Source organism: Aulostomus chinensis, chromosome 14, assembly GCF_037954235.1.
Source record: "Aulostomus chinensis isolate RoL2024-O1b breed Wild chromosome 14, RoL_Achi_v1.0, whole genome shotgun sequence".
Classification (NCBI taxonomy): domain Eukaryota; kingdom Metazoa; phylum Chordata; class Actinopteri; order Syngnathiformes; family Aulostomidae; genus Aulostomus; species Aulostomus chinensis.
The window spans coordinates 7628800-7656141 of record NC_141333.1 but is presented as its reverse complement, the minus strand read 5'-3'; the positions used below and the strand labels follow the sequence as shown (position 1 = coordinate 7656141).

At 42.5% G+C, this 27342-nt stretch overlaps 1 protein-coding gene across 5 annotated transcripts; it reads left to right on the top strand.

The window, feature by feature from the left end:
- rfx2 (regulatory factor X, 2 (influences HLA class II expression)) lies at positions 1-26551 on the top strand. 5 transcript variants are annotated; one of them, XM_086225479.1, is made up of 19 exons: positions 1-180; positions 1344-1397; positions 11638-11746; positions 12465-12554; positions 14072-14154; positions 15447-15717; positions 17351-17425; positions 19332-19513; positions 19714-19833; positions 20445-20566; positions 20759-20877; positions 23691-23803; positions 23934-24085; positions 24196-24293; positions 24752-24901; positions 25006-25214; positions 25329-25482; positions 25573-25615; positions 25834-26551. In XM_086225479.1, exons 3-19 carry the CDS (start codon positions 11639-11641, stop codon positions 25953-25955), a joined length of 2211 nt encoding a protein of 736 aa, XP_086081605.1. In that variant the 5' UTR covers positions 1-180; positions 1344-1397; position 11638; the 3' UTR covers positions 25956-26551. The 5 variants fall into 5 exon arrangements, with proteins under 5 accessions (XP_086081605.1, XP_086081604.1, XP_086081608.1 ...); XM_086225480.1 differs by lacking the exon at positions 1-180 and adding an exon at positions 526-604; XM_086225478.1 differs by lacking the exon at positions 1344-1397.
- The last annotated feature ends 791 nt before the right edge of the window (positions 26552-27342 follow it).

The window sequence follows — 27342 nt, the reverse complement described above, 5'->3', positions numbered from 1 at the left end:
GGGTAGCAACAGTTGCCTCGAGACTCCGTCGCGCCATAGTGATTGTAGCCGTGGAGACAGTTACTTACCAACGGGCGCAACACTCAGCAACAGCAGCAGCAGCAGCATCTGGAGGTCACTGAGCAAGTAGGAGAAAGGGGAAAGAGAGCAGAGCCAGGGCAGAACTTTTCTCAAGTCAAGGTGACTATATCTTTATAGACTTTTAAAAAATGTGTGTTGAATACGCTGCTGACAGTCTTTTCCCCAAACTTCCCTTCCTTGTGGCATCCGCCCCAATTAAGTTGTGAAGGGCTTTCCACTTTTCTTTTAACTGACGCTCCCCTATCGTTGTCACTCGCTTTTTTTCCTTTTTTTTATTACATCCGCTTGGAACACGTTTATTTCACGACTCTTGCTTGTTTTCTAAGACTGAACGTGGGGTCCGTGCAAGGCGTGAGTGTAAATCCAACTCAAAGTGTTTTGAAACATCACTTTACACTTGTTGCTATGCTCCGTGGAGATGTGAACGCGCTCTCAGCTCGATCTCAACAGGACGGTGGATAAGCTAACGTTACGAAGCTCAAGCGTCAGCTAATGCTAATTTGGACAGCTAACAGCGATGGGTGTAAGTTCAGTTGTGAGTCCAAATGTTGATTGCGTTGTTAACCGCAGCTCTGTCTCGTCCGTCACGAAGAATACAAACTTCTTTTTTACTGGGTTGTCCTTAACAATGTCGTATTCAAGCAGGTGGCAAGAGTAGCAAGCTAGCGTTAGCAACGGTAGCGCTCGGGCTCCCTGAAATTGACGTCCGCTGAGTCTGAAATCATCAGGAGAACAACTTTCGCATCAGAGAGGCGCTCGGCACCTCATCTCTGGCAGTTGCCTCTTGAAAATCAAATCAGAGTGTAACAGTGCGCTGTTGTATTACTTCTACCGGCCACGAAGTGACACCCATCGTTACCAAAACTGATGCCTCCAGTGTTATCTTTACCTCGCGCTGACTGAACTACTAAGATCTATCGTAATAAGATTCTATTATCAGCTATCATCTAAATTTAGAAAGTTGGTACTTTCCAAAGCTGTGCAGTTGTTTAGAAATGGTTTCGATAACTGCAAATGTTACAGCTAGGTGGTGGTGTGGTGGTTCTCATTACTCAGTCTTGTTCTTACAGTTTTGAAATAGAGATCCTGTGTTAAAAGCTGAATAAATCAAACTTTTGATGACTTTTATTTGAGCAGGGTTTTTTTTCCCTCTAAGCTATCAAATTTTATGACTGTTATCATATTTTTACTGATGCCATAAAGTCACTAGTTGAACTCATCGCTAATTAGCTAATGCTGTATAACTTTTCTGCCCATTTTAGGCTCATATTAGAAACTGAGCAAAACCAGCAAGAATACTAACCAACAGAGGAAAAGTAAGCCCTCCCTGTGTTCAACGTCTCCTTTTCATTACTTTTACAGTGTGTGTGTGTGTGGCTGCTTTCCAGCCCTTTATATCTTTATTCTCCTTTTGGGATTCTGTTCCTGTTTGTCTCCTGAGAGACAGTAAATCTCCCGGTCGAGCGGTCTTTTCAGAGACAGCTGTCAGGTGCTCGGTCAGTTGTAATGTTCTCTGATTGAAGAATCTGTGCAGCATGAAAATGTATCTAATTAATGGTCTCGCTGCATGGTATTATTGAATTGATTTAAAAACTTTTACATATTTATTTCCATAAAGTATTCATCTTGTGTAGGAAAGAGGCTGCATAATTTATTTAAAACAGATGTAATATGGATGCTGTCCAATATGTGTTTCTTTTGAGACTTCACAAAGCAGGTCTGAGCGTGTTTCTATTAATCATAATTAATAACTAGACCGCATAATGTGTTTAAATATAAAGACCATGAGCCGCTCGTACCCTCCAAATCGCACTCACTGACTTATGAGTGAGCATTTTGAGGATGAACTGAATTTACAGAAAAAGAAACACAACTTTGATAGGACAAACCCGCCACAAAGAAAATAAAAAATGTCTGTGCTGAAAAAGTCTGCGTAACCCCCACCAAACCCCAGCCCCCCAATTTGAGCACGACATTGTTATGTTTACATGGCAACTTGATATACAAATACACCCAAGTCATGGAAAGAAAGAGGATGGAGTGATCCAGGGGGCGAAATGTTATTCTTTGAAAAGTCAGTGTTTTTAATCAGGTTATTTTCATCTCTCTCTTTGTGGTAAATGTGCATAGTTCTTGCTTGCAGAGGCAGGTCGGGAAAAGGTGCTTTGAGAGAAGAATTAAATGAAGTGCAGTATAGCTGGTAGTTACGGACATTAATGTTTTTATTGCACTTTAATCATGAAATATCTTGTTAATTAGAAAGAAAACGTGTGTTTTAAATTGGAGGAACTTCATTCGGATATTTATCAATTCGCTGCACCCCAAATTTGCTGATCAACCCTCAAACCGTGTAGCAGAGCGTGTATTCTCAGGTGCAGTGATCACGCTTGTCTGTATCGCGTAGCCTACAGTCTGATCACGGTCATCTTTTGGTCCATTTCAGGGACAAATGCCACAGCGGGCTGTAATTTACTGACAATTATACACCTTCTTCAGGCTGAATAACCCCCATTTTCTGGCTTTCTTTTAAACTATATCTGGAGTTTTTCCTGATTGTGTTTAGCAGTGTTCACAACCAGCCGTGTGCCATTTTGAGTGTTTAATGGACCCGTGTGTGTCATACAGTTTAGCTATCAATAGGACAGCTGCAGTGGTCTCTTGGGCAGTGGGTGACCTGTCACAGCTTTTGGTCACATGTTCTGTGTGTGTGTGTGTGTGTGTGTGTGTGTGTGTGTGTGTGTGTGTGTGTGTGTGTGTGTGTGTGTGTGAGAGAGGCAGAGAGAGTGCACACATACATGATTATGCTGTGCGAGTGAGTGTGTTTGCTAATGCTGTATTTAGCTTATCTTGACGAGGCCCATTGCTGCCCCAGGGAGAACTTCTCAATCCAATACCCAGCTACAGATATAGCCATGGACAGAGACACTGTCATCAGTTTCAGTACTGCTGTTTACCTTTGATCACATTCATACAAAGCTGCATTTACCTCCTGTTGCGCTACGTCAGTTGCCTGGTTTTTGCACATTTTGTGGTCTGCTATTAAAATGGTTTTAATGCGTTATCCCATAACTGCAGTCAAAAGCATGTCAGGAAATCACAGAGCAAAACAGAAGATCTAAGAAGAGAATGCCTTGTGGGGCTTGTTAAGTGGAATTTGATAGTGTCATTTGTACACATGAACGTTTCTGTATCATAATCTTCATAAATCATGTGTTTGTTAAGAGCTTTTAATTTTAATTGAAGTGTCATTTTTGTTTTATAAGAATCAGTTGGAAAAAAATAGCTCCTCGTGTCTCACATCAAGGCTTCCAGCTAGAGAGGTTTTGGGAATTGTTGTCGGCTTATGCTACTAGGATACACAGAAACAAATCTTGTCATATACCAAAAAATGTTGCCACTGATTGGCCCTTGCATGGTGGCAGCAAGTTGAAACTCGTAGTGAAATGAAATGTTTTTCAGTCTGTCTCTTCTGTCTGTCTGTGTGTCATCAGGAGCATTCTTAACATTCCACCTGTTTGTATCGTAGCTACACAACTGCTAATTAAATTTCCTGCCACAAACAGCAGACAAGGCAGTGACATTTGCATTACAATGACCATTCCCTCCCTCTCTTTCAGGCAGGGATAGTAGCAGCCCCCGTTCCTTCCTCACTTTTCCTCTCTTTTGTGGAGTTTAGGCTAGTTTGTTAGAAGATGTTTATTGGCTTAAAAAACAAACGTATGTTAGTGTTGACCTGATACAATGTATTTACCAGAACCAAGACTACCCCTCGAGTGAAATGTATGTCGGAAACTTTTGTAAAGTGGACCCCCACAATATTTTAGGCTGCTGAATTTGTATAATCACACAAGGCTGTTCTGTAGCTCTATTATGAGGAGGTTGGGAACAATGGCCAATGAAACCATTGTCATCAGTGGAAGCCACAGTTTCAGTTAAAGGGTGGATGTCCCTTTACGAGGCAACACTCAAGTTTCAGTTCAGGACCATTTCCTTTCCTCTGACTCATTTTGTTCAAAAGAAAGCAAAAGTTAATGCACTCTTTAAAATGTTGACACAGCAGTATTGTATGCCAATAATGTTCCTGTATTAATAAACTCCATTTATGGTGCCTTACTGAAGACTGATACAAAGTTACTTGCATTTAAGCGAGCTGCAAAATGTTGAAACACAGCACCACTGTATGAAGTCAGTCCAGATTTTTACCCTGGACAATTAGAATTTTCCATTAATTTAAAGCAAAAGAGTAAAATTGGCAAATAAACAAATGATGACGTGATGTAGATGAATTCAAAGAAAATTGTTACGAAAATGTATATCAGTAGCATCCAATCATGATCTTTTGCTGTAAATGGTGTCCAAATGGTCGAAGGAACACTTGTTAAGTAATTTGATGTGAAAATATCTGGAAATGGTCCTGAATATAATGATGTGCTAAATTAGCACATGAATGCTGTTGACTAGGCAAGACACAATAATTAAAAGCACAAGCTTGGCTTGGTCTCGTGGTCTTCTGGCTGGAAAAAAAGATGATTTAAAACTCGGCAAGGCCTCAGTCAGTCTTGTCTTCCTCAGAAATCATTGTTTCAGCAGCAATATGTCAACGCTAACATCAGTTAAGTCTACTCCATTTGTGGCCAGCTTTAACAGCTGGTGAGCTATGATGGAGTTTGGCTGGAACTATTATTTGCTGATTTTTAAATTGTGACTGCAAGGGACTTCAGTTGCTGTGACATGCAAGTATGACTAAATAGTGTTGCACAATTTTCTGTATTAACTGTAGAAACACATTTATGGACTTTGAATAGCTTTTAAACACTTCAAAGTGGTATTATGTCCTTGACAAAGTCAAACAATTGTGTTTTATTTTGTGGCACAACTTGTGTGCACCATTTCATTTGAAGAAGCAGTCCAGGTAGGGCCTATACATTTATGAGTCTCTTGTCTCTTATGAGCTCATAAAATCGTTAGAGTCTTTAAGTTATTTATCAGACAAGGAGAGCTTCTTAGCTGAATTTTTGTTTCATTCACTGGAAACTAAGCAGTTAGCATTGCCATGGAAACCATGGCAAGCTGCTTAGACTGTTTATCTGATGCCTGGCAACTTGACTGATATTTCTGTCAATGTAATTTCTGTTTTACTGATATTGTTGTTGTACACATTACTTCATCATGTATTACTTTGAGTAAAGCCCTGTTGTCAATGCTGGAACCAGTCTATCCTGTGTATGAGGCATTGCTACTCATGTCAACACAGAACTAATTAAATATTGTGGATTTATATGACATTTCCTGATTTAGGGATGCTTGATAATAATGACATCAGCATACTATATTGGTATTGGCTTGCCTGTCGATAGTTATATTGGCCCAGTTTTTCTCAAGTCTCTTCCCCATCGCTTGTCATCTGTTTTTGATGAGGAAACAATTTGATAAAAATGTGTTTATTTTTCTTTCTAAATCTTTAGAAAGTACACGTAAAACATTACTTTTTCAATTTTGCAAAGTTTACATGTGTTGTTCAGTATATACAAGATCCAAACATTGAAAAAAATTGCTTTTGATAATATGCACTTTCATTAATAATATGGACTGGTGGCCCGTCCAGGGTGAACCGCGCCTCTCGCCCGAAAGCCCCTGGGATAGGCTCCAGCCCCCCCGCAACCCTTAATCAGGATGAGCGGAAGAAAATGGATGGATGGATGGATTTATAATATAAATCTGTTGTCTTCATACACTGGACAGATTTGTTAATTTCTCAGAAAACATATGGACCCTGGTGAAGTTATATGCTTGTTTAATAGTGATAGTTCAATGAAGAATGTCAATATAGGGTGACCCTAATTTGTAGATAAAAACATAAACTCTATATAGATCAATTTGGGGTTTGTGGAGTATCAAATTCAGTTTGGTTTGGAAACCTTAACAGGTCTCTGTGCCCTGAGTGGTTTTGCTTTGTGAGATGTACATTAATAGTTTTTAAAGGGGGGTGATATCAGGTGTTTTGCATTGAGCAATGACTAATGTGTGAAGTATTGGCTTCCTTAATGTAATTTTAAGAAAGGAATGTAAAAGGCCATAAAATAAATTGGTAGAAAATGAGTTTGTAAGATGCAACAAACGTTTGACGAATAATAATCCCAAATTTTCTTTTCAGTCATCACCACTGCACTTGATTAAAGTGAAACACATTAGAGAAATACTAATGAAAGAGGGATTAATCCCTCCTGTATGAGTAGAGTTTATTCTGATTACCTTCTCAGTTGTATACTCCCCTCTCTGCCCATCTATGTGGCAGTTTTCAGTTTAACTTCTCCAAATGTGAGGAATCAAATCGCTAGTCTTCATCCCAAGATGTTAACTGTTGAGGATGAGGCCTGGGGGTGGGTGTACAGGGTAGCTATGGAAATCTGGAAAGGGTTAGAGGAGGTAGGGCGTTGGGGGAGGAAGTTGCCAGTGTAGAGCATGGATGAACACACAATCTCCATGGCAACAGTTTGATCTTTCTCTCTGTTGCTGTCAGGCCTGCAGCATACATGGTGACGGAGTGGACAGGTTGTGCGGATGACCAGAGGATACCTGGATCAGACACAGTGGTCTCTTACTGTTTCTCTCTATCTCACTCTCGCTCTGTCTCTCTCTTTTTCTCTCTCTCTATCTCTTTCAGCCCCCCCCTCTCTGTCTGTCTCTGTCTCTCTCTCTCTCTCTCTCTCTCTCTCTATCTCCAACTCTACCATCTGCAGACCCCAAGAGCTACTTTGATTGGATTAGCCATGAATTAATGAGACAGGCTTGAAGAACAGTCTCTGTTGTGGAAATCTCTTATCATATCTTAATGCACTCTTTGTGTGAGCGTGTGTGCCTGTGTGATCTTATAAGGCCTTTAATGAAATCAAAGAAAAGCATGTCAAAGTGTTTTCTTTCAAATCCAAAATACAATCTCTTCCACTGAAACCCATATCAGCTAGATGATGAATTATCAAATTGAAGAACACATGTTAAACCTCCCTCAGGAACCTGTTGCTCATATTCATGGTATATATTGCTAAACGAATGTGCCTCATGGATGTCCCTTTAAAAACAACCATGTCCTTGCTTCATGCTGATTTATCTTCCCCTGAGTTTGAAAAGTATTGCTCTACTCAAACTGTTTTACTATTTCCTCTTCCGAAGGAACTTTGGAAAGATTTGACTTGGGCTTGCGAGTGTTGTTTTTGGGTGGCATGAGGGCAATGCAACTTCGAAGAATAGACTGTTATACCCTTGATGACTAAAACATTCTCCAACCACCAAGTAGCTACAAAAAAGACAGCACCTCATCCTGTCCTCTTGAATCAAGTCTAAACCAGTATAAAGTCTGTAAATTTTTGTATATAATTGCACCACAGGAATAAGTTCATATCCCCTGGTGTCTGAAATTAATAGCTTACATAGTATTTATTGTTGTAAGTTTCTACTTAGCGTGAGATGGAGGGATCAGGTGGGGGGATGGCATTGTTTGGTTTGGGAAGTATTCTGTTGGTTGCATAGCAACAGGCTCCTGGAAACGGGAGTGGACGGTGTTGCTACTAGCAACCGTTGTTGCTCTGCAAACAATGTGGGCCAGTGCAAACATGAGCCAAGACTGTGGGCTCCTGCTTTTAATTGAACATCTGTATGTGTTTTTCTCTGATTGAGCCCTGTTTAAGTTAGAGCTATCAGTGACAGATGTTGTCTTCACCCCTAACAATATAGACTATAGAATTATTGACACTTTTTATGGCCTAAAATAGTATTTTCTTGTTTCAGTCCAGCTTTTAAAACTCAGGTAACTCATGAAAGGAGGGGCTGTTCTAACATTGAGTGTTCATCTGGGACTTGCCTGAATGAAACCAGCCTCACAGACCTGACATGAAAACAGACTTATGTGAGTAAAGTTTTCTCTAGGGTGGAGGTAGAAAGGTTTAGCTCTTAAACAGCAGCCTACCCAGAGTAGTTGCTTGCAGTTATGTGCTCTATCTCCTGCTGGGTCCTACCTTTGTCTTTCAGATCTGCTGGTGGGGAATTTGTGTGACTTTTAACCTTCTGTGGCACTAAGTAGGGAGACCTCTCTCTGCTTTCAAACTCCTCTTTCTTCTACCAAACCCAGTGATTTGGCACACTTCATTATACCTATTAAAGCCAGCACTTTTAATTGCGCTTTAAGGCATGAAAACATGCAGGTTGGTGTTCTAAAGGAGTCTTTATGCTCATGTCACTTCCTGTGGTGAAAATGACAAGTCTAAAGATAAATGATGGGATGGTTACAAGTTTTATTTATAACTCGGCTGACACTTCTTAGACAAATTCCTCTCTTTAGAAAGATGTTTGAGTGTTGCAGCAGCTTTTAAAATGTTCACCCCTTGTTAACAGCATTCTCATAATAGTTTTTGGTACTTTATTGACATGTAATAAAGAGACGCTAGGAGAAATTGCTATAGAGTATGAGAGCATTGGCATGTAAGTGTTAATTGGGCCCTGCACTAACAAATACATTAAAGATGGTCGTGATTGACTCAGCGCGTGTGTGTGTGTTTGTGTGTGTGTGTCTGTGTCGGTGTCGGTGTCTGTGTCTGTGTGCGTACGTGTGTGCGTGTGTTCGAAGATTGACACATCAGGAATTTCAACATCAGCCTCCTTCAGTCTATTAGTCATTCAGGCACAACAGTGTCTTTGCCTGTGGCAAAATCTCCATGCATAGAAAATGTCAGTGGTGGCACACCCAAATCAGTGTTTTCTATCTTAAAGGTACACACTCTAATTTTCTCATGTCACCCAATGGTGTTCACAAATCCCAAAGACTTTGTAAATGTGCGCTCCTTTTTGGATGCTAAAAAAAGTAGTATATCACTGGCAAAGTCAGTTTGTTGTGTTTCCGGTCAGATAAGGTTTCTTTGATAGCTCACAGATATTATTTTAGTATTTAAAGTATAGCTTATAGTATCACTCATCAGTTGAGGATCAGCAGGAGTAGCAGAGATAGAATCGGAGGACTTCTACTGTAATCAGCATTAGCTGTAGAGTCAAAGGGAAAGTAGTTGATGCAACTTTGAATAAAATCAAAAAATATGTTGAAAAGAGGTCCTAATCATTCCAGATGAATTGAAGATTACAATTTTGTTGTCCAAGGTTTAGATTACAATTAAGTGTCCAGAGCAACAGGACAACCATTATTTCATAAGCTGTTTTCTCTTCAATCTCTTGTGCTTGCTGGAATGTTTCAGTTATAATTGTCACACATTAATCATGCTGTTGGGTTTTTGTGGTAGTTTCCATGATAGCTTCATTATGTCTTACTTAGTGGCATAGTTTCAGGTGGTGCTATAAATTAGTGGTCGTACCAATGGTTGACTTGAGAACATTACACAGAAAGGGATCAGACTCCTATTTTAATGGGAGCAACATTTTTCAGAATTATAGTTTGGTTGAATTTATTTCCTCTTCCCTTCTATCACCAGTGAGGTTTTCTTGGTTCTGACTCATTTTTCCTTTGTATTTGTTGTTCCCTCAAAGTTGTTGTTTTTTTTTTGTTTTTTTGCTGACTCTTTTTTTTTAAAGTTGGAGTTGAATGTCCGATTTGTTTTTGCTGTTTTCAGTCCACTTGCATTCAGTTTATAATGAACATGTAGTTATTTGTCGATGAAATTTTGAGGTGTGTTTAGAGGTGGCATGAACTGAAATGACAACAGCCTTAATTGTGAAGCCTCATCAGAAAGTTTAGGGTTATCATCAGTAGGAAGCCAAGAGATGAGCCTGGCTGCACCTGTTGCTTTTATCTAATAGGTCAGCCTACAGATTATTGCAGCCTAAGTGGTGTTTGTTCATGTGTGTGTTCTGACTTATCACAGCGTGTCTTCTTCAGCAGGTTGTGTCTTGTGGCTCTGAACTATAATAATCCTGGTTTAAAAAAAATGTCTCCTGTCTAAATACAGACTTTTTCTTCTGCCATCAAATCCAATCAGCCCACTCCCTAAAAGTGCTGCATCCCCCCCACCAACACCACCCCCTTTGCGGTCGCACTTGAAAGTTCCTGCGCAAGAGCAATATAAAGGGGGAAGTGGGTTGGTGGGTAGAGGAGGGAGCAGGGAGGGGAGGAGAGGGTTGAGTTGGGGGTGGTCGTCATGGATTCCTTACCATAGCAACCGAAAAACGTTTACAAAGCATTGAGGAATTTCCTCATATCAGCTGGATTATTTGAGCCCTCAGAGAACTGCTCTGGTTTGAAACAAACGCTGGACATCATCAGAACCCTGGCATATGCTGGATCCCCACTGTCATCTTCAACTTACCCCCCCCCCCTTTTTTTTTTCTTAAGAAGAGAGTGTGTGTGTGTGTGTGTGTGTGTGTGTTGGGGGGGGGGGGGTTACTGCGTTCTCGCCCGTGCAGTTCCATTCTTCTCTTATCCCTCCCTTGCTCCTACTTTTTCTCTCTCTGTCCTTTTCTTGAAAAGAGAGCCTTTGTGCTTCTCCATTTTTAGCTGCCCTTTGCTATGCTGCGCACATTGTTACCCAGTGGAAAGCTGTGTGACAGCTCTGGGTTTGGTCATCAGGAAGCAGTTCAATCCTTTTGAAACTTGAACTCTTCTACTGTAACGTTCCCACCTGGGTCTGTCCTGTCAGCGGGTCTAAGCAAGTCCCCCCATGGCACTGACTCAGCTTGACATGGCTAAGTTGCCAACCTCATAGGACCCAATAGTTAGGTTTCATCCAGTTGTGGCCCTAATGTTAACCAAAGTTTCAGAAAAGAACAGAAAAACTTTGAGAAAACCTCCCGTTAATTCCGTCAGTCACCATACATACTGGAAGTTGGTTGGAGCGTGCCCTCATTTTATGACAATAGTGACCCTTGTACATTTGATGCTTCATTGCTGTGACAACATTGTTGTACCCATAATGGTCCTTAGGAGTGATATTTCTTTGTGGCAACTTACTGTGTTGTAGTACAGCCAGCAGCTCAAAGAGGCTGTTTGGCAAATTTGTTGGAGACTTGCATAACATGTAGACGTCACCACAGATGAAAAACATGGTGATAAAAGTAGACAGTTGGACAGCTGATCCTGACTTAAGATCATGTACAGAACAACTTGACAGTGGGCAATCAACAGGGCTAAATTTGAAAGAGCCATTCCAAAAAAACCTTTATCATGAGACGGCCCAAATAGCCGGTTAGGATAGTGAGCAACTCAAACAGATTCTTTTTTGTAGCTGTAATTTTAGAAGCGCTCATCCAAAAGACTTAAAATTCAGCTCTGCACAGCCTTAGATCGCCAGCACAAAAACACCCACCAGGTTTGAAATGAAGTGGATTAATGGTTGTCGAGAAGGGAGAATAATACACACACACACACACACACACACTCACAGATTCCGTCATTCATTAGAGAGATGGCCGTCCATATGTTTAGACTTAAAATCTTCTTATCCTTTTTCAGGCAGTAGTGTTACCAATTAAAGTATTTATTGAGCCTTGCTTGAAGTTTCTCCCATTCATACCTTTCTCCACCCCCCCCCCCGCTCTCTTCATCTCTCCTTTGTGACCCAGCATGCAGAACTCAGAGGGAGGGTCAGACACTACAACCAGCGTGGCAGCGCTGCGCACGTCATCATCAACGCAGGCCCCTGTTGTACAGCCTGTCCCAGCCTCACAGCAGGTACGGTGCTACCTCTACCAAGCTTATTGCTTCTACGATGAAAGGACAAATGGAGAGAGTCTGTCAAGACCTACTGACATTGCAGAGAATGCTTTTTATAAGATGTTACTTTGGAAGTGCAACTGGTGGGAGCTCTGTCGATGGTCCTTTTTGCTGCACTGTGACTGTGAACTTGTTGGGTTCATTGTCTCATCCACAGTGTGCATACTGGCATCATGTTTTGTTTTTTTGGTTTTTTTAATAATTGTAGAAGTATTTGGGTTATACAAACATCACTTGTCATTACATTATCCATGCTTTCCTAAATTAACACGAAGATGCAGACTAGACCTGCCACACCAACAGATGCCTCTTGTAGGCTACAATACCCCAGATTACTGATCACTGTTTGCACTACCTTTAGACTGTAGAGAAGAGTGACAACATTCTGTGAATGTGTGTTCCTCTTCACCTGTAATCAGTTGACTACGTTGTGCTGTTTAAGTTATTTAAATCTGATCATCTGTGGGCATTCAGTTATTTCTCCTGAGAGGAGCATAAGTCAATTAACACTAGAAGGCTTAAGAAGGGTATTTGTTGGCAGTCATATATTCACCAAGAAGTGTGTGTGTGTGTGTGTGTGTGTGTGTGTGTGTGTGTGTGCGCGCGTGTGTGTGTGTGTGCGTGTGAGATGTACATGCATACCTATGTAATTGAGTTATGTCTTGTATCTACACAGAGAGTGCTGGTACAAGCCACAGGCTCAGCTCAGAAGGGAGGACAAGTACAGCAGCTTTCAGTACCCAGGGTTCAACAGGTCCCTCAGCAGGTACACAGTACTGTACTTACATATACAGTGCTGTGAAAATATCTGTGCACCTCTTGACCTTTCCTAACACTGTACTTGACTGTTTTTTTTTTTTAAAGCTTGATTATTTAAATTTTTGCCTCTGAGCCTGTCATCCATGCTTTGTTTTTTTTTTAATGGTAAAATAGTACCAAAAATATATTAATAGTATTCAAATATATTAAGGATTCAGGATCTGCTGAAAAAAAAAAAGGTTGTTTCACTGAATTACTGTTGATTAACGTTTGATGTCAAACTCAAGTCGGAATTGAAACATATCTAAATAAGAAAAGTCAGGCAGGGGGAGTTTCTCTGCTTACACCCAACACCTAACATATGCAGACTGTTTGTGGAGTAGCTCGAGCAGCTGCTGCAACTCTGTGCTGCTACTGTAATCAATGAAAATAGCCACAACAGGCATGAGAGCAGCGTGCAGCAGAGTGTGTGTGCAGCAGGGATCCACTCTTCAAACATAAAAATAGGCCGGTCAACTATTTATATTTTGAAATGTGTGTGCCTTTCAACACTGAAGTTGATCATAAATGTCTACATTTCTCTAATTTAAGATTTTACAGCTTAGTATTATTTATGGTTTGCTCTCACAATTAGTCCTCAAATAGTGGACCGAATGACAGGAAACAATAAAAGTCAATGAAAAGTAAAAGAGGAGATGAGCCTTTTTGACCTAACATCAACTCCCTGGACACTCAACACAGTGAAAACAGTCTCACAGGACTGTGGTTTGTCTGAAAACTCAGGACACAATTCCAAAACAAAAACCCACCTTCCTGTTTTGCCTCTGACTCACAAATCCCTGGTTGTAGTGAGGTGTTACTGGTAAAGATGCTTTCTGTTGCACATCTGCTGTGTGATCAGTCTGCGAATGTTGCATGTTAAAGCGAAAGCATGATACAATCAATCGTCTCTTTAATCAACCAGTTAATAAGTAACCAAACCTTATTTACTACATCATAACTGGACAAAGTCATTTACTAAAGGCCACTCATCTAGAGCTGAGATGTTTTCCTGCTTCCTGTTCCTGTTATGGGTGTGCGTAAGTGTCTTTCTCTGGCTGAGCCTGGCCCACTGCCTGCATGCACGAACATGACAAAATGATGTCTTTGAAATCTTTGCACAAATTGGTTTTTGATTGAATATTGGCTCTGATTGTTGGTAATATAAAAGAGCAATTATAGATACCGTATGTAATTTTTTAGCTATGCTCAAAGCGAGCAATGGCAATGGTGGCCGGTCTGTCGGTCGTTCAGTCCACCGTTTTGATTCACAGTGAAATATTTCAACCGCTTTTGGATGAGACATTAGCCATTAGCATCAGCTAGACATTTATTTTGTGCTGCTTGGCTTATATTTGGAAAACTACATGAGGATAGTGAACATGTCAAACAATTAAAAGAATGGCCACGTATGATCCCAGTGACATTCTTCAATTAATATATGTACAAATAAGAAAGATTCATTCTTGTGTTGTTGGTCTGCAGGTGCAACAGGTGCAGCATGTCTATCCATCCCAGGTCCAGTATGTAGGAGAGGGTGGAGAGACAGTTTACACCAATGGAACAATGTAAGTATGACATGTGGTTTTAGATCCTATAGATCAACTAGAATATGACCTCAAGTGTAAAGCACAAGTTTGTGCTTATTGTTGTTTTTTTTTTTTAAGCTTCAGTGTGCAGAGTGTAGTATGACCAGAGTCTATTTACACAAAGGATTTAATGGCATCACAGCTGTGTTTGAAGTCAGTGGTGGTCCAACATGCTCATGACAAGTGTGGCGTCTGCACTTGAAACCTTCTGTTGATGTCTGCTGGTAATGATAATGGACTTGGTTAGGAAAGATCTTAGCTTGTGATTACATCATTCAAATGCAAACATTACTTTATTAATATATTTTGAATATTTTCATAAGGGAGATCACATGTGGGGAGGCATGGCTCAGAGGTAGAGTGGCCATCTAGCAACCGAAGGGTCGCTGGTTCAATTCTCACCTCCCTCGGTGACCATGTCGAAATTGAGCAAGATACTGAAACCCTAATTACTCCTGATGGCCCTGTGATGGACTGGTGACCCGTCCAGGGTGAACCTCGCCTGTCACCCATTGTCAGCTGGGATACACTCCAGCCCCCCAACCCTTACAGATAAACAGCACAGAAAGTGGATGGATGGAGATTACATTTATATTATTCCAAGTGTTATTGATAATGTGACTCAAAACATGTCTCTGGGAATCTTTATTTGTTGTCTTACAAGTTTATCTTTGATGATATAGGATTTTGATTACATAAGATGTAATGTTGCCCTAATTTGAGAGATGAAATGTGTCTTTTGTGATGGAATAAATGTCTTTTGCTTTTCAAATTGCGCTGACACTACAGTGTGCATGATATTTGGCTCACTTCAGTTTTATTATACTGAATTATTTATGAATAGGATCTGGTTAAAGGTTGTAATAACAGCCATGACTTTGTCGACCGCTTTCCTCATCATTTCATCTGTGGCACATCCAACTGCTTTTTAAGTGCCTCTAATCAAAACGTGATTAAAGCTAAATTAATCCGAAGTGAGTTGAAATGAAGTGATTTTATATCATCCAGAGATTCCTGATACGTGATTAGATCATCAGAGGGTGAGAGGAGCGTGTGTGTGTGTGTGTGTGTGTGTGGGGGGGGGGGGGGGGGATATATACCACAGAACACCAGTGAAATACCAGCATGGACTCAAGATGGCATGTGTGATTGTGATCTTCTCATGTCCCTGCATGAACATCTAAAATCACCAGGCCTTGTGCCTTAAACAAATATTAAATGTTGTCATTGAGTGGTGTTGCTGCATGCTGACTACTGTGATCTCTCCACAGTCGCACAGCCTACTCCTACAACCCTGACGCTCAGCTGTACGGGCAGAGCAGCGGGGGAGCTTACTTTGACTCACAGGCTGGTGGAGCTCATGTCACCACGGTGGTCTCCTCTGCCAGTGGTGGGGTACCACCTCACGGCATGGTGGGCATTGCCATGGACGTAGGTAGCAGCCATATCATCTCCAGCGGCAGCACCTATTTGATCCATGGAGGAAGCATGGAGGGAAGCCGCAACCATATATCGCACTCCTCTCGCTCCTCCTCAGCCATGGTGAGCAACACCCATCGCACCATTTCTGCCGCACATTTTCCATCTCCATACTAAGAAATAAAGAGGCTCACACCCACCAAAGAGTGAATCTCTTCACATATCTAGATGTTAGTCACTTGTAGGATTGTTTGACTGGTCATTCTCTGAAGTAGTTGAATCAGAATTCACCTTTCCCAGTACAGTAAAGCTTTCCTAACAATCATCCATATCCATATGATGGTAACTGGACTCATGACGCTGTGTGAGGCACACTGGTGCTTGCTGTCATCACTGCTACCTGAACCTGAGGCCTAACAGGGCTTTTCCACAAGACTCTACCTACTTTTCTTGACTCCCGTCCTTTGTTTTCCATCAGGCGATATTTGTGGAAAAAAGCTGGTCCTTTTTGTGGTTATCAGTTAAGTCGCAGGTTGTAAATTAGCTGTAGGGCCAGCGTGTTTTTTTTTTTTTTTTTGGCAAGTCAAATGTCAACCAGCATAACTGCTACAATTGCAGACGGAGGAGGGATTGATGTTCCTCTGTTCCATGTTGTTTCACTCAGATCCATTTGTTGCTAACCAAACAAAGTCCACCAACAAGTTGACTCTCTCCCGTTCGCATGTACAAGGACAACATCAGTGGTCCTGACTGCCCCGGCTCAGCTGCAGCTGTGCATGTAAACCCAGGGACTGCAGTGAAGAACCAAATCCTGTTACCAAAAGCGAGTCAAGCTGGTACAGTGTGGTTGACAAGCATCTGGGTTTTATTCCAGTCGGTCGGGGCATCCTGGCTCTGCAGTAGCACAGAGTGAGCGGAGTGGCGCAGGACAGAGAGCCTGTATTTTCGGGACACTGGCTTAAATAATTCAGCTCTGCCTTGTTTCAGAGGTTTTCACAGGCACTTGAGCACTCTGCGAAACAAAGCAACCCCTGGGGCTCATTACCATTTGGGTAAGAGCCCTCGGGAGCAGTCTTAAGGCTTGGAACGATGCCTGCTTCTTTCTGCTTTTCTTCTGTCTCCAGTTTGGCTGCAATACCACATATCTTTTTGACTTGATTTTCTTCTACAGCTCAAGTGAATGTCCCTCATTTTGTCTTTCACTTTACCAGCCAGATGAACATTTTTTTGTTCTCCAAAAAAGGGACCAATATGTTCTGGATCTCGCTTGTTTCACAATCACATTTGTGGTATTTTAAATAGTCTTATGAAGTTGCATTGTTGTTAAGTTGTTGTTGTGATGGGTTGGTGGGTGGGTTTGGTGGCATTGGCATTGTTAAACTATTGTCTCTGAGCTTGATGTGACCTGTGCCCCTGTTTGCAATTTCTATTTGCATACATTACAGTGTCTGACCGCAAGCCTGCACCGAGCAGCTTAACTCTACGAGTCCCTTGATTTGCATGCTTTTGTCAGTCAATAATGGATTTGGCTGCAACACTGACTGATTTGAATGGAAATGCCCAGATCTGGCTGCTCGCTAACAGTCTTATTTCCTTTTATCTGTTTTGTGTGTATGTGTTTTTATATATACATATATACATATATATATATATATCTGCTTATTTCTGTCTTTTTTATCTCCCTCACTTTCTTGCCTCCTCCCCCTTCTGTGTCCACTCCTTTATTCCAATCTTTTTTGCATGCTTCTTTCTTTAGCTTGAAATGGCGATTGAAAACCTCCAAAAGTCTGAGGGAATTGCAAGTCACAAAAGCAGCCTGCTCAACAGCCATGTAAGTCCATCAGGAACTTTCTTTGAAAAGGACATGCGAAAATGGGGGAGTTGGGGGTTAAATCTTTGGCTGAACTTGTAGGCAGTGTGTTCCTACTTGCTCTGAGCTAAGCTGAACACACCACCTACTGCTAGCTTTACTTACACTGCACTGTCCCACTGGCACGCATCATTGTCTCAACTATTTTCTGACCTTGATCTAAACTTGCATTCGCTGTCACTTTTCTCTTTAAGAATGAATCTTGCGTATACAGTATGTCCTGACACTCTTAATAAAGTGAATTGATGATAAAAAAAATTGTTCAGTGCCTCAGTTCTTTTTAAAGATGCGATTGAGATACAGACCAGCAGAGTCCAACGTTGTTTACTGTGCGCTGTTTGGAGTTATATAGTGCAGGATTCCCACACATTTTTGAAAACCTGGAGAATTGCAGGCAAATTTTCCAGTCATTGAAATTGCAAGGAAAACGAGAGAAAAAAAATCTAAAATGCCCCTGGAAATTGTTTAATCCTTCCAGTGTTTATATTACGATGCAGTTCTTGTTCTGCTATGACGTTTCTTTTGGAACGCCCATCCAAACATAAACAACTGCTGAACAGCAAATTTCTTCTCCCTCATCTCGGGTTACTTGGTAAAGTAAAATTCCTAACGCATGCAGGAGGAGGCACTCTCCTCCTGTATAGGTTTAGAATTTTCCTTTCTTCCTGTTTGTATTTATAAATATCTTCTGTGGCAGAAGGATTTGACACTTTGGTATTGTTTGAAGGTTGTGGCACTCAACAAATGCTAAATTTGGTTGCATGTACGAACCCAGCGCCTGCGCCGTCCCTGGCTCATAACCAGCCTGTCCCACTGCTTGATGGTGTGGCTGTGAGTGACTTTCAAACAGCGGCTCGTCTAACTGCTGTTGGGTTTCACCACCCATGTGTGACAGCTAGGTTGGGCAGCAACTGCATCTCAAATCCATTGTCACTGTTGGCAAACAAGGGTGAGTTGGGACGTGTCCGTGGTACGGCGACGGTCTGATTTGGTGTTGGCACAGAAACAATCTGTTAGGTTTATGTAAAATTGATGGTTTGGGCTCGAGTGAGTCCTGCTATTTACACGCTTGCGTGTGACTCAGACGGTGCGGTGACTCAGTGACAGACACAACAGAAATGGCGTGGAGTGACCAAGTCTGGAAATTTCTGATTTAAAAAAAAAAAAAAAAAAAAAATTAGGTCACCAGTATAGCACTATTTTTTTTTTTAATTCAAAATTAAGTTTTTTAATTCAACGTTTTCTCCTGTTTTTAATCACGTACAGGTAATTAAAAGTCAGTAGTTGTTTAAATCAAGTGAAATGAAAGCATTTTCTTGTGATTTCAGCTACGTTACACTGCATTAACATGTCAGAGCAGAAAAGGGAAGATAGAACTTTATTATTCCCAGCGGAAGTTTTTGTGCCATCTTCTCTAGCCATTTATTTATTATAAAAAAAAAAAAAGAAAAGACAATGAAATCATTCTTCTTGGAATTTTGGCACACTTGAACCTTTGCGTTTTAGAAGCTTCGGAGCGTTTTGTAGAAATTCTTAGTGACAGTGCTGGACATCGACCAGGCTGTGACCACGTTCTCTTTGGGATTGACTGTATTTGTGGATGAGCCTGTTGTCAGTCTAGAATATACCATCTCAGTGAAGTGTAGTGGTCTCTGTGGTGCTAAACCTCATAAAATAGAGGTGTGTGTGTGTGTGTGTGTGTGTGTGTGTGTGTGTGTGTGTGTGTGTGTGTGTGTGTGTGTGTGTCGTCTGATGTGATAATGAGATCCATTGCACTTCTCCATCACTGGCCAGGTGACTATCACAGAGCAGACTCGGTCCATGGGGGCTGGCTGGTTTTAAGTCTGTGTGTTCTGTGTATTTTTAGCTGCAGTGGCTGCTGGACAACTATGAGACGGCGGAGGGAGTGAGCCTGCCCCGGTGCTCCCTGTATAACCATTACTTGCGGCACTGTCAGGAACAGAAACTTGATCCAGTCAACGCAGCCTCCTTCGGCAAGCTCATCCGCTCAGTCTTCATGGGCCTCAGGACCCGCCGCCTCGGAACCAGGTAAAAACAGAAAGAGGTTGTAGTCGAAGCTGAAGATGCTGATAACAGTAATCATGCAACCATTAGAGATGTGACAAGTGTGATGATGCTTATAGACAGTGGAGACTTGCTGATAGAAGAAGATAATGATAGTGATTACACTGATGGCGAGTCTTCTCTTCCTCACTGGCTTCTGGCTTCTCTCTCACTGACTCTTCTAGAGGAAACTCAAAGTATCATTACTATGGCATCCGGGTGAAGCCAGACTCTCCCCTAAACCGGCTGCAGGAAGACACCCAGTACATGGCCATGAGGCAGCAGCCAGTCCACCAGAAACAGAGGTCAGCACCTAAGACTGCAGTCGCAACCTGCAGCCATCCTGTTTCTGTCAACTCTTCCTCTGGTGCAACTTTCAGCAACATTATTATCTTTATTTTGTGTCGTATTTCCTTTGGTTTTGTTGGGTTTTATGTATTTATGAATGTTTGAAGACCATACATGATTTTTACTTCTCTCCTTTACCAGCTGCCTTATTGTCATCACCTGTACTCTTCAGCTTGCTCTCGACTCTCTTCGTCTCTACCCTTTCGTTCATGGTTCAAAGCACAATGATTAAAGATCGAGTAAAACATGAACAGGGAAGTTGTGTCTCAATGCTTAATGGCACTAAATGCACTGCACTGACAGCTGATAGGACTGCACACCACTGGTGTGTTTATTGGCTCACAACACACCCATCAAACTGTGGCAATCATACCTCAAGGGCAGATGGCAAGACCAGAATAATGTTGCAAAATGTTTGCAAATTGTTTTCCTCTGAACACGCCCCTGGTTATTACACTAATCCTTCTGGTTTGGAAGCCAGCTTACTCTTGTGTTGATTTTTTTTTTTTTTTTTTAAACCTTCCAAACCTTGGTAACACACTTGTCCTGCCCTCGCTTGTCTGTGTAGGTTCAAGCCTCTGCAGAAGGTGGATGGTATGTCTGACAGCCTGTGTGGGAGCTCTCAGCACTGTAACAACACTCCAGAGCAGTCGGTGGCTGCTCAGAGCCAACACCACCAGCAGTACATAGGTGAGTCCCCCAGCTGCAGGCTTGCTTGTGTCCATCCTCTCACTTCAGTTTATTCAAATACAACCAGAAATGTCCGGCTCGATTATGTTCACGCGCAGACGTCCTTGCTCGTTGAGACACTGACGGGAGGTGTGAGACTGTGTTCCAGTGTGTATGAAAAGTCTTTTTCTTTTTTTTAAAAACTTTATGCAGATACATCTCACACCTTGCCTCCGTTTCCCTCTCCTGACTTGGGTACTCAGCCTCTGCCTGAGCGCATCAACATGAATGACATCAAAAAGCTGCAGACCCTCTACAGAGACCACTGCGAGGTTGGTTACATCACCGCTCAATTCCTCGTTTATTACATCTTCACCACCCTGGAAAGGTTAGAACAAACATTTACATTTTACCGGTGGCTTGCTCCTACGTTCAGGCCTGCAGCAGAGCTAATCGCTGGTTACCACACCCCCCACTCTCTGCGTCCTGCCGCTGGGTCATCTTCTGTCAAGACTCTCACTCTTACAGATTGAGACGATTACATTATTATTCATATAACCCCAAATCACAAATTTCCCTCTGAGGGCCCAACAATCTGTGAAGCATATGACACATCCAGGCTCAAGCTCTGCTGCGACTCACTGCCATGATCGAATGGAATGGATTTCTCCAACTCTCTGTGGATGCTGATTAGTTCAAACTGAGGTGGAAATAAGAATATCAAAAATGTAGGAAGATGTTTATACTTTGTCATCTTGTAAAATGTAGTGGCACTAAAAAACAAAACAAAGCTGTTGACCCGCTGAAGATGGGATGGTAACAAACAGGTCATTTTCGTCAACTTTGTAAACTCTATTTGATATACAAAATTACCCACAATCCTGCTCCATACGTTTTTCAGCTTTTCTGCCATCACATCAGGTAGCACTTCTTCATTAGAGCTTTGGGACCACAACACCCAGCTCTATCAGAAAACCTCCTACCTTCTCTCGTTTTAAATGAAAATCATGTGACCCGAAGTACCTCACCTAGAGAACCGTATTTCCTTCTTTGTGTGAGCGATTTAATCTAAGATGAGATTTAGTCTCTGTACACCTGTCCGAGTCCTAACGTTAGAGCTCATGATTCGTCTGTGGATGAAGTAGAGCTACATGGCTAACTCAAGGCGAGGGACTGCCACTGGTCAAATACATACATCAATAGCTACATTTCTTAAAACAGAAGGCAGAATAAATCAAACTCCAGCAGTCAACAGGTGTCTGCCTGGTCACCTGAGCCCAGCTGCTTGGAAAAAAAATATCTGAAATATGAGGAGGGACGGAGATCTGTTATGCAATGACATTTCAGTGGTTGTTTGGGACGAGCCCGAGGACGGAGATGTCTGGATGAAAAGTAGGAGAAAAGTGAGATGCAACATTTGGGTGGTTTTACATTCAGGAGAGTTTGTGATTAAAGCAGAGAAGTGCTGGCTTTATCATATTATCCCTGCCCTCCCCTTGTCCAGCCTCACCATGCTCCCTTTGTTCCAGCCGTCTTTTCATCTCGGCGCAGCCTTCAAGACATGCCAATTAACCTTTCAGTGCGCTGGGTGGACGTCTTGGTGTCTTTGTGGTGGCCTCCCCGTGTGCCTTTGTGTTGCCTTGTCTGTGGACAGGCACATGGGCTTCTGTCTTTGTCTGCCAGCGCATTTCTGTCACTCTCACAGCTCTCATTGCCTGGATGTGTTTAATGTTTATGCAATTCTCTTTTTTTCTCTTGTTGGTGAGCCAACAGTGACCTGTTAACACATTAGCCAAGACTTAAAACTGCACCAATAAAAGCACCAGATCGGCCCCAGCCTCAACTTGGGTTTTATTCCTTTTACTTAAATACACTTAGTTTCATTCTTCTTTTTATTCATTTTTGTTTGAGTGAGCTGTAGATAGATTATATCCACTTTCAGGCATGTATTTATTCAAATACTGACCATTAATATTCAGTTAAATATTAAACTAATATCGAAGCACAAATGGTTCGATGGTTAAAAACATTTTAGGTAATAAATCACACTTGAAATCCCTGTGCTTGATGTGTGTGTGCTCGGAAGTGAGAGGTTAGGTTTTGGGAATCTGCTGCAGGCCGCTCCGTCTGTCATCATGAGTGTGAACATGTGTTATTTCTCCTTCACACATTTTTTTAAGGCATGCTGTTTTTCCTGTAAGGCAAAAAAAAAAAAAAACTGGTGGCAAAATGCACTTGTTTGGAGGGGATGGGGAATTCTCCTTTTTGTTTTGGATTTCTGTGTTTGACCTGTTGCTGGGGGCAACCATAAACAAGGTTACCATGGCGACAGTTAAGAGGAAGCAAAACATATCATGTGATTGAAGCCTTCACTGCTGTGTAACAAGATCCAGCGGCAAGTGCATGTACTGCCAGATCGAGAAAGAGGAGAATCTCTGGGCACGGTGTGAATCATAACTCATACTCGGTTGAGTCGACGCAGAGGTACACACCACGCTGCCATGTCAGGCCACTACAACAGGCCCACTTCTTCCATAAAGTCTGGCTGCCGCTTCTCCTCCTTTGATTAATCACCTCAACAAGTTCCTCAGCGTTAATTTTTGCATTCGGCGTGTTTGAGTTGAGGGTTTATCTTCTTTTTTTTCCTCTTTAAGTTTCAACCTTTTCTTCAGCCTTCGAGTCTTTATCAGCAATCTCTATCTTAGTTGTCATTGCTTCCTTTGCCTTCAGTTGTTTGCAACATAACCAGCTTTCTAAGAGCCTCATACATATGAACAGGAAAGAGGAAGTCACGTGGGTCAGTTTAGGTCAGCACCTTGTCGCTGATTGTTAAAAGAAGGTGAATGCAGGAATAAATCTATGGTCCTAATCTGCTTCATCAAGGCAAACGGGATAAAAATAAAAGTGCAGAGTGAAATGGGCTCAAATAAAACCTGATCTATCTTCCTGATGATTAATGTGCAGGGAGTTGTGTTTAAGCTGGCTCATTGTCTAACTAGTTGGGTCCAGAGTGAGCGAGAGGCGGCCTGTAGAAACTTTGTTGTGTGTCTGGTTGCCATGGTTCAGCTCTGTATGTTTTGTCCCCCTTCCTCCCTCTCTTTCCCCTCCCACCTCATTCCCTCCCTCCCTTGCTGCTCTCCTGCAGGCTACTTTGGATGTGGTGATGAACCTCCAGTTCCACTACATTGAGAAACTCTGGCAGACCTTTTGGTATTCAACACCGCCATCTAGTGACGGAAATACCACTATCCCCAACAGGTTAGACCACACCGACAGGAAGAGCAAGGAGCTCCCCTAAATCTTTGTCAAAACTTACAAAAAACTGTGCTGATTCTGAAAGTAGTATGAGGAGCAGTATTCAGTTTGACTTTTCTCGCTCTGTGTGTAGTGATGATGACCTGGAGGGTGTGATTCCCAGAGAGAAGCTGGTGGCTCTGTGTAAATATGAGCCAATCAGACTATGGATGAGAAGCTGTGACCACATCCTTTACCAGGCCCTGGTGGAGATCCTCATCCCTGATGTGCTGCGTCCTGTTCCCAGTCAGTATAACTGCTGCTGCCAGCTCTGAGACTGTCAGTGTATTGAGACCTGTTGTTGCAGTTGAAGTGAGTGAAGTGAGTTTGTAATCCCAGCTGTCTTCTTCCTTCAGGCACTCTCACTCAGGCCATCCGTAACTTTGCCAAGAGTCTGGAGGGATGGCTGACCAACGCCATGACCAACTTTCCCCAAGAAATCATCCGTACCAAGGTAACAAAACATTTAAGAATACAGTGAACCACACTGTTAGTGACCTTGGAGAAGTATTTTTTCCCTTTCATGAGAAAAATGCAGATTATTGTTCTTGATAATGATGCAAATAAAAAAATATTAGACAAGACGGAGAGCCGGGGTAGCACGGCTCAGAGGTTAAGCAGCCATCTAGCAACCGAAAGGGTCGCAGGTTCGATCCTCACTTCCCCCGGTGACCACGTCCAAGTATCTTAAAGCAAGATACTGAGCCCCTAATTGCTCCTGATGGCCCTGTGACTGACTGGTGACCCGTGCAGGGTGAACCCCACCTCTCACCCAATGTCAGCTGGGATGGGCTCCGCCCCCGACACATAACACATAAGCGGTATAGAAAATGGATGGATGGATGATGGAGAGCCATGAAATTCCTGTCTGACATTTTCTTTGTGTGTGTGCTTGCGTATGTGTGTGTGTAGGTGGCGGTGGTCAGTGCCTTTGCTCAGACTCTGAGGCGTTACACCAGTCTGAACCACCTGGCCCAGGCGGCCCGCGCCGTCCTCCAGAACACTTCCCAGATCAACCAGATGCTCTCTGACCTCAACCGGGTTGACTTTGCAAACGTGCAGGTGCTCTCATCTGACAACAGTGCTCTTGTTCAAGTTTCAAATGTTTGCACTGTCAGTCTCTCTGTCTTGCGACTCTCACTCTGAGATTTGTTCCTGTCCAACAGGAGCAGGCATCCTGGGTGTGTCAGTGTGATGAGGGCATGGTTCAGCGTCTGGAGCAGGACTTTAAGGTCACCCTGCAGCAGCAGAGCTCCCTGGATCAGTGGGCGACCTGGCTGGACAACGTGGTCTCTCAGGTCCTGAAGCCCCACCAGGGCAGCCCCAGCTTCCCAAAGGCAGCACGCCAGTTCCTGCTCAAATGGTCCTTCTACAGGTGGGAAGACTGTGCAGCGTCTCAAAATCACTGGACCAGTCAGACTTGCACACTCTGGTTGTTGCTTATTCGTGCTGCTACCTCATGACCCCCCCCCTCCCCTCCTCCCTGTAGCTCCATGGTGATCAGAGATTTGACTCTGCGTAGTGCAGCTAGTTTCGGCTCCTTCCACTTGATCCGCCTCCTGTATGACGAGTACATGTTTTACTTGGTGGAACACCGTGTGGCTCAGGCCACTGGAGAAACTCCGATTGCTGTCATGGGAGAGGTGAGAAAAACTGCTCCGCTGAGATCAGGGTTTGTTTCCTTTTTTCCAGACGTGTTCCAGCTTTAATACCGTCTTCTTTTTGAATTATAGTTCAGTGATTTGAGCTCCATGATGCCTTCACTCATGGAAAAAGGTAAGAATTTGACACAAGTCCTGTAACATTTACATCTTCCTGAATTCTGCACTTTTACCATTTAAACACAATCTGTCATTCGTGTCTGATTGCATGTTGGATGAATTACATTTGAACTCAATACAGAAGGGTTTTTAGTTAAGTTAGTTTTTTAATTTAGGGTAATAGATGACAAACTATATTCCACCTTTGTCACCCCTCCCTCCCTGTGCCATCAGACGCGTCCTTCTCTGATGAGATGAGCGACCTGGGCAGCGATGCCGACGTGTCCAGAGGGCCGACTGAACCAGCCGTCAAGCGAGAGCGTATTGAAATGAGCCACCCTCTGCAGGAGATGTGAGTCCAGTCCAAACATGGCCACACTGACAGCCACATCCAGCAGCATCGCTCCACAAACGGATGACTGTCATGTGCTTTTGGGAGGCAGTGGCCTCGGGGGCTCGAGCCCTCTGCATGCCCCTGCAGTCAGTGTGTGCAATGTACATAGAGAAGAGCGTAGCAATGTCAGTGGTCCTTCACTAGCGCCTGTGAAGACGGTGGTCTTTCTCTTCGCTAGGAGGCAGTCTGACATGTTTTTATGTACTCACAGGGGTGTAACAGGTCTGATTGTTTTTCTGTTTATGTTGCTACTGTGAATGACTTTGTGCAGTACTTTTTTTATTGAAAGTGTAACTTTTGAGTGGTGGTGTAAATGTGTGTGTTTTTTTTAATCTAACTAGTTGTGCCATAGTGTCATTTGAGTGCCTTAGATCGCTAACTTCGAAACCACCACTACAGATGTCTATCTACCCCTCAGCTGTGCCTCTACCGCAGTATGAATGTATAGTCTCCAAACCTCAGACTCTCAAAGCACCTTTAACATTTACTAGGTGGACTCCATGTTGCCTCCGCTGCAGCTCGCAGCACAAAAACAGTAAAAACAAAACAAAAAAAAAAGGAATAAACATGCAACCTACTGACCCAAAGGACCTCCCCCTCCAGATCAGCCATAGGGCCCTCAGTAGTGTCTCAGTAGTGTCACAGTAGTCAGGAAGGCAGGGAACGGTGTTGGATGTCGTTTACCTCAACAGATTTCTATGCTGTGTTCCATTCAGCTCAGATGACGTAAGGGAAGTATTAAAACAAGCGCAGCCGCCACCGCGTTTAATGTAAATAATCCTCCTCTACGGTGAAAGGATGCTTTCAGTTCTGAAGCCCTGTAAAACTGGAATCTGGCTTGATAGAGATTAAAGAGAGTGGACAGTTCAGAGAGGTCACATGTACAAGCAGAAGCTTTACAAATAGAGGATGTCACTCACACACTCCAGGTTCTTGGACCTCACGCTGTCCTGTTAGGATTAAAAAGGAGAGCTCTGTCCATAATAAATTATATATTCAGTATATCTTTATGATGTAGAAGATGTGTGTTCTGTGGCCTCTCTCTCCTCACACTCAACCGGTCACATTGTATCAGAAGAAAAAGCTTTGATGTGTAATTGATTAGACTGGTGTGTGTGTGTGTGTGTGTGTGATTTTGTTTCCAATCTCAACTGTTTAGTGTAAGAAAATCAGTTATTAACTGTGCCACTGCACGTCACAACAGAAGTTTCTATTTATATGAACTATTCTGATTTGATTGACATCAGCTTTGTGATGAAATTGAATTGATTGATTATTTCCCCGTCCCCTCGTGTCCCCCTCAGATGATTTCGTCGCAGCTATGAGAATCTTTGAGTTATTTAAAGCTT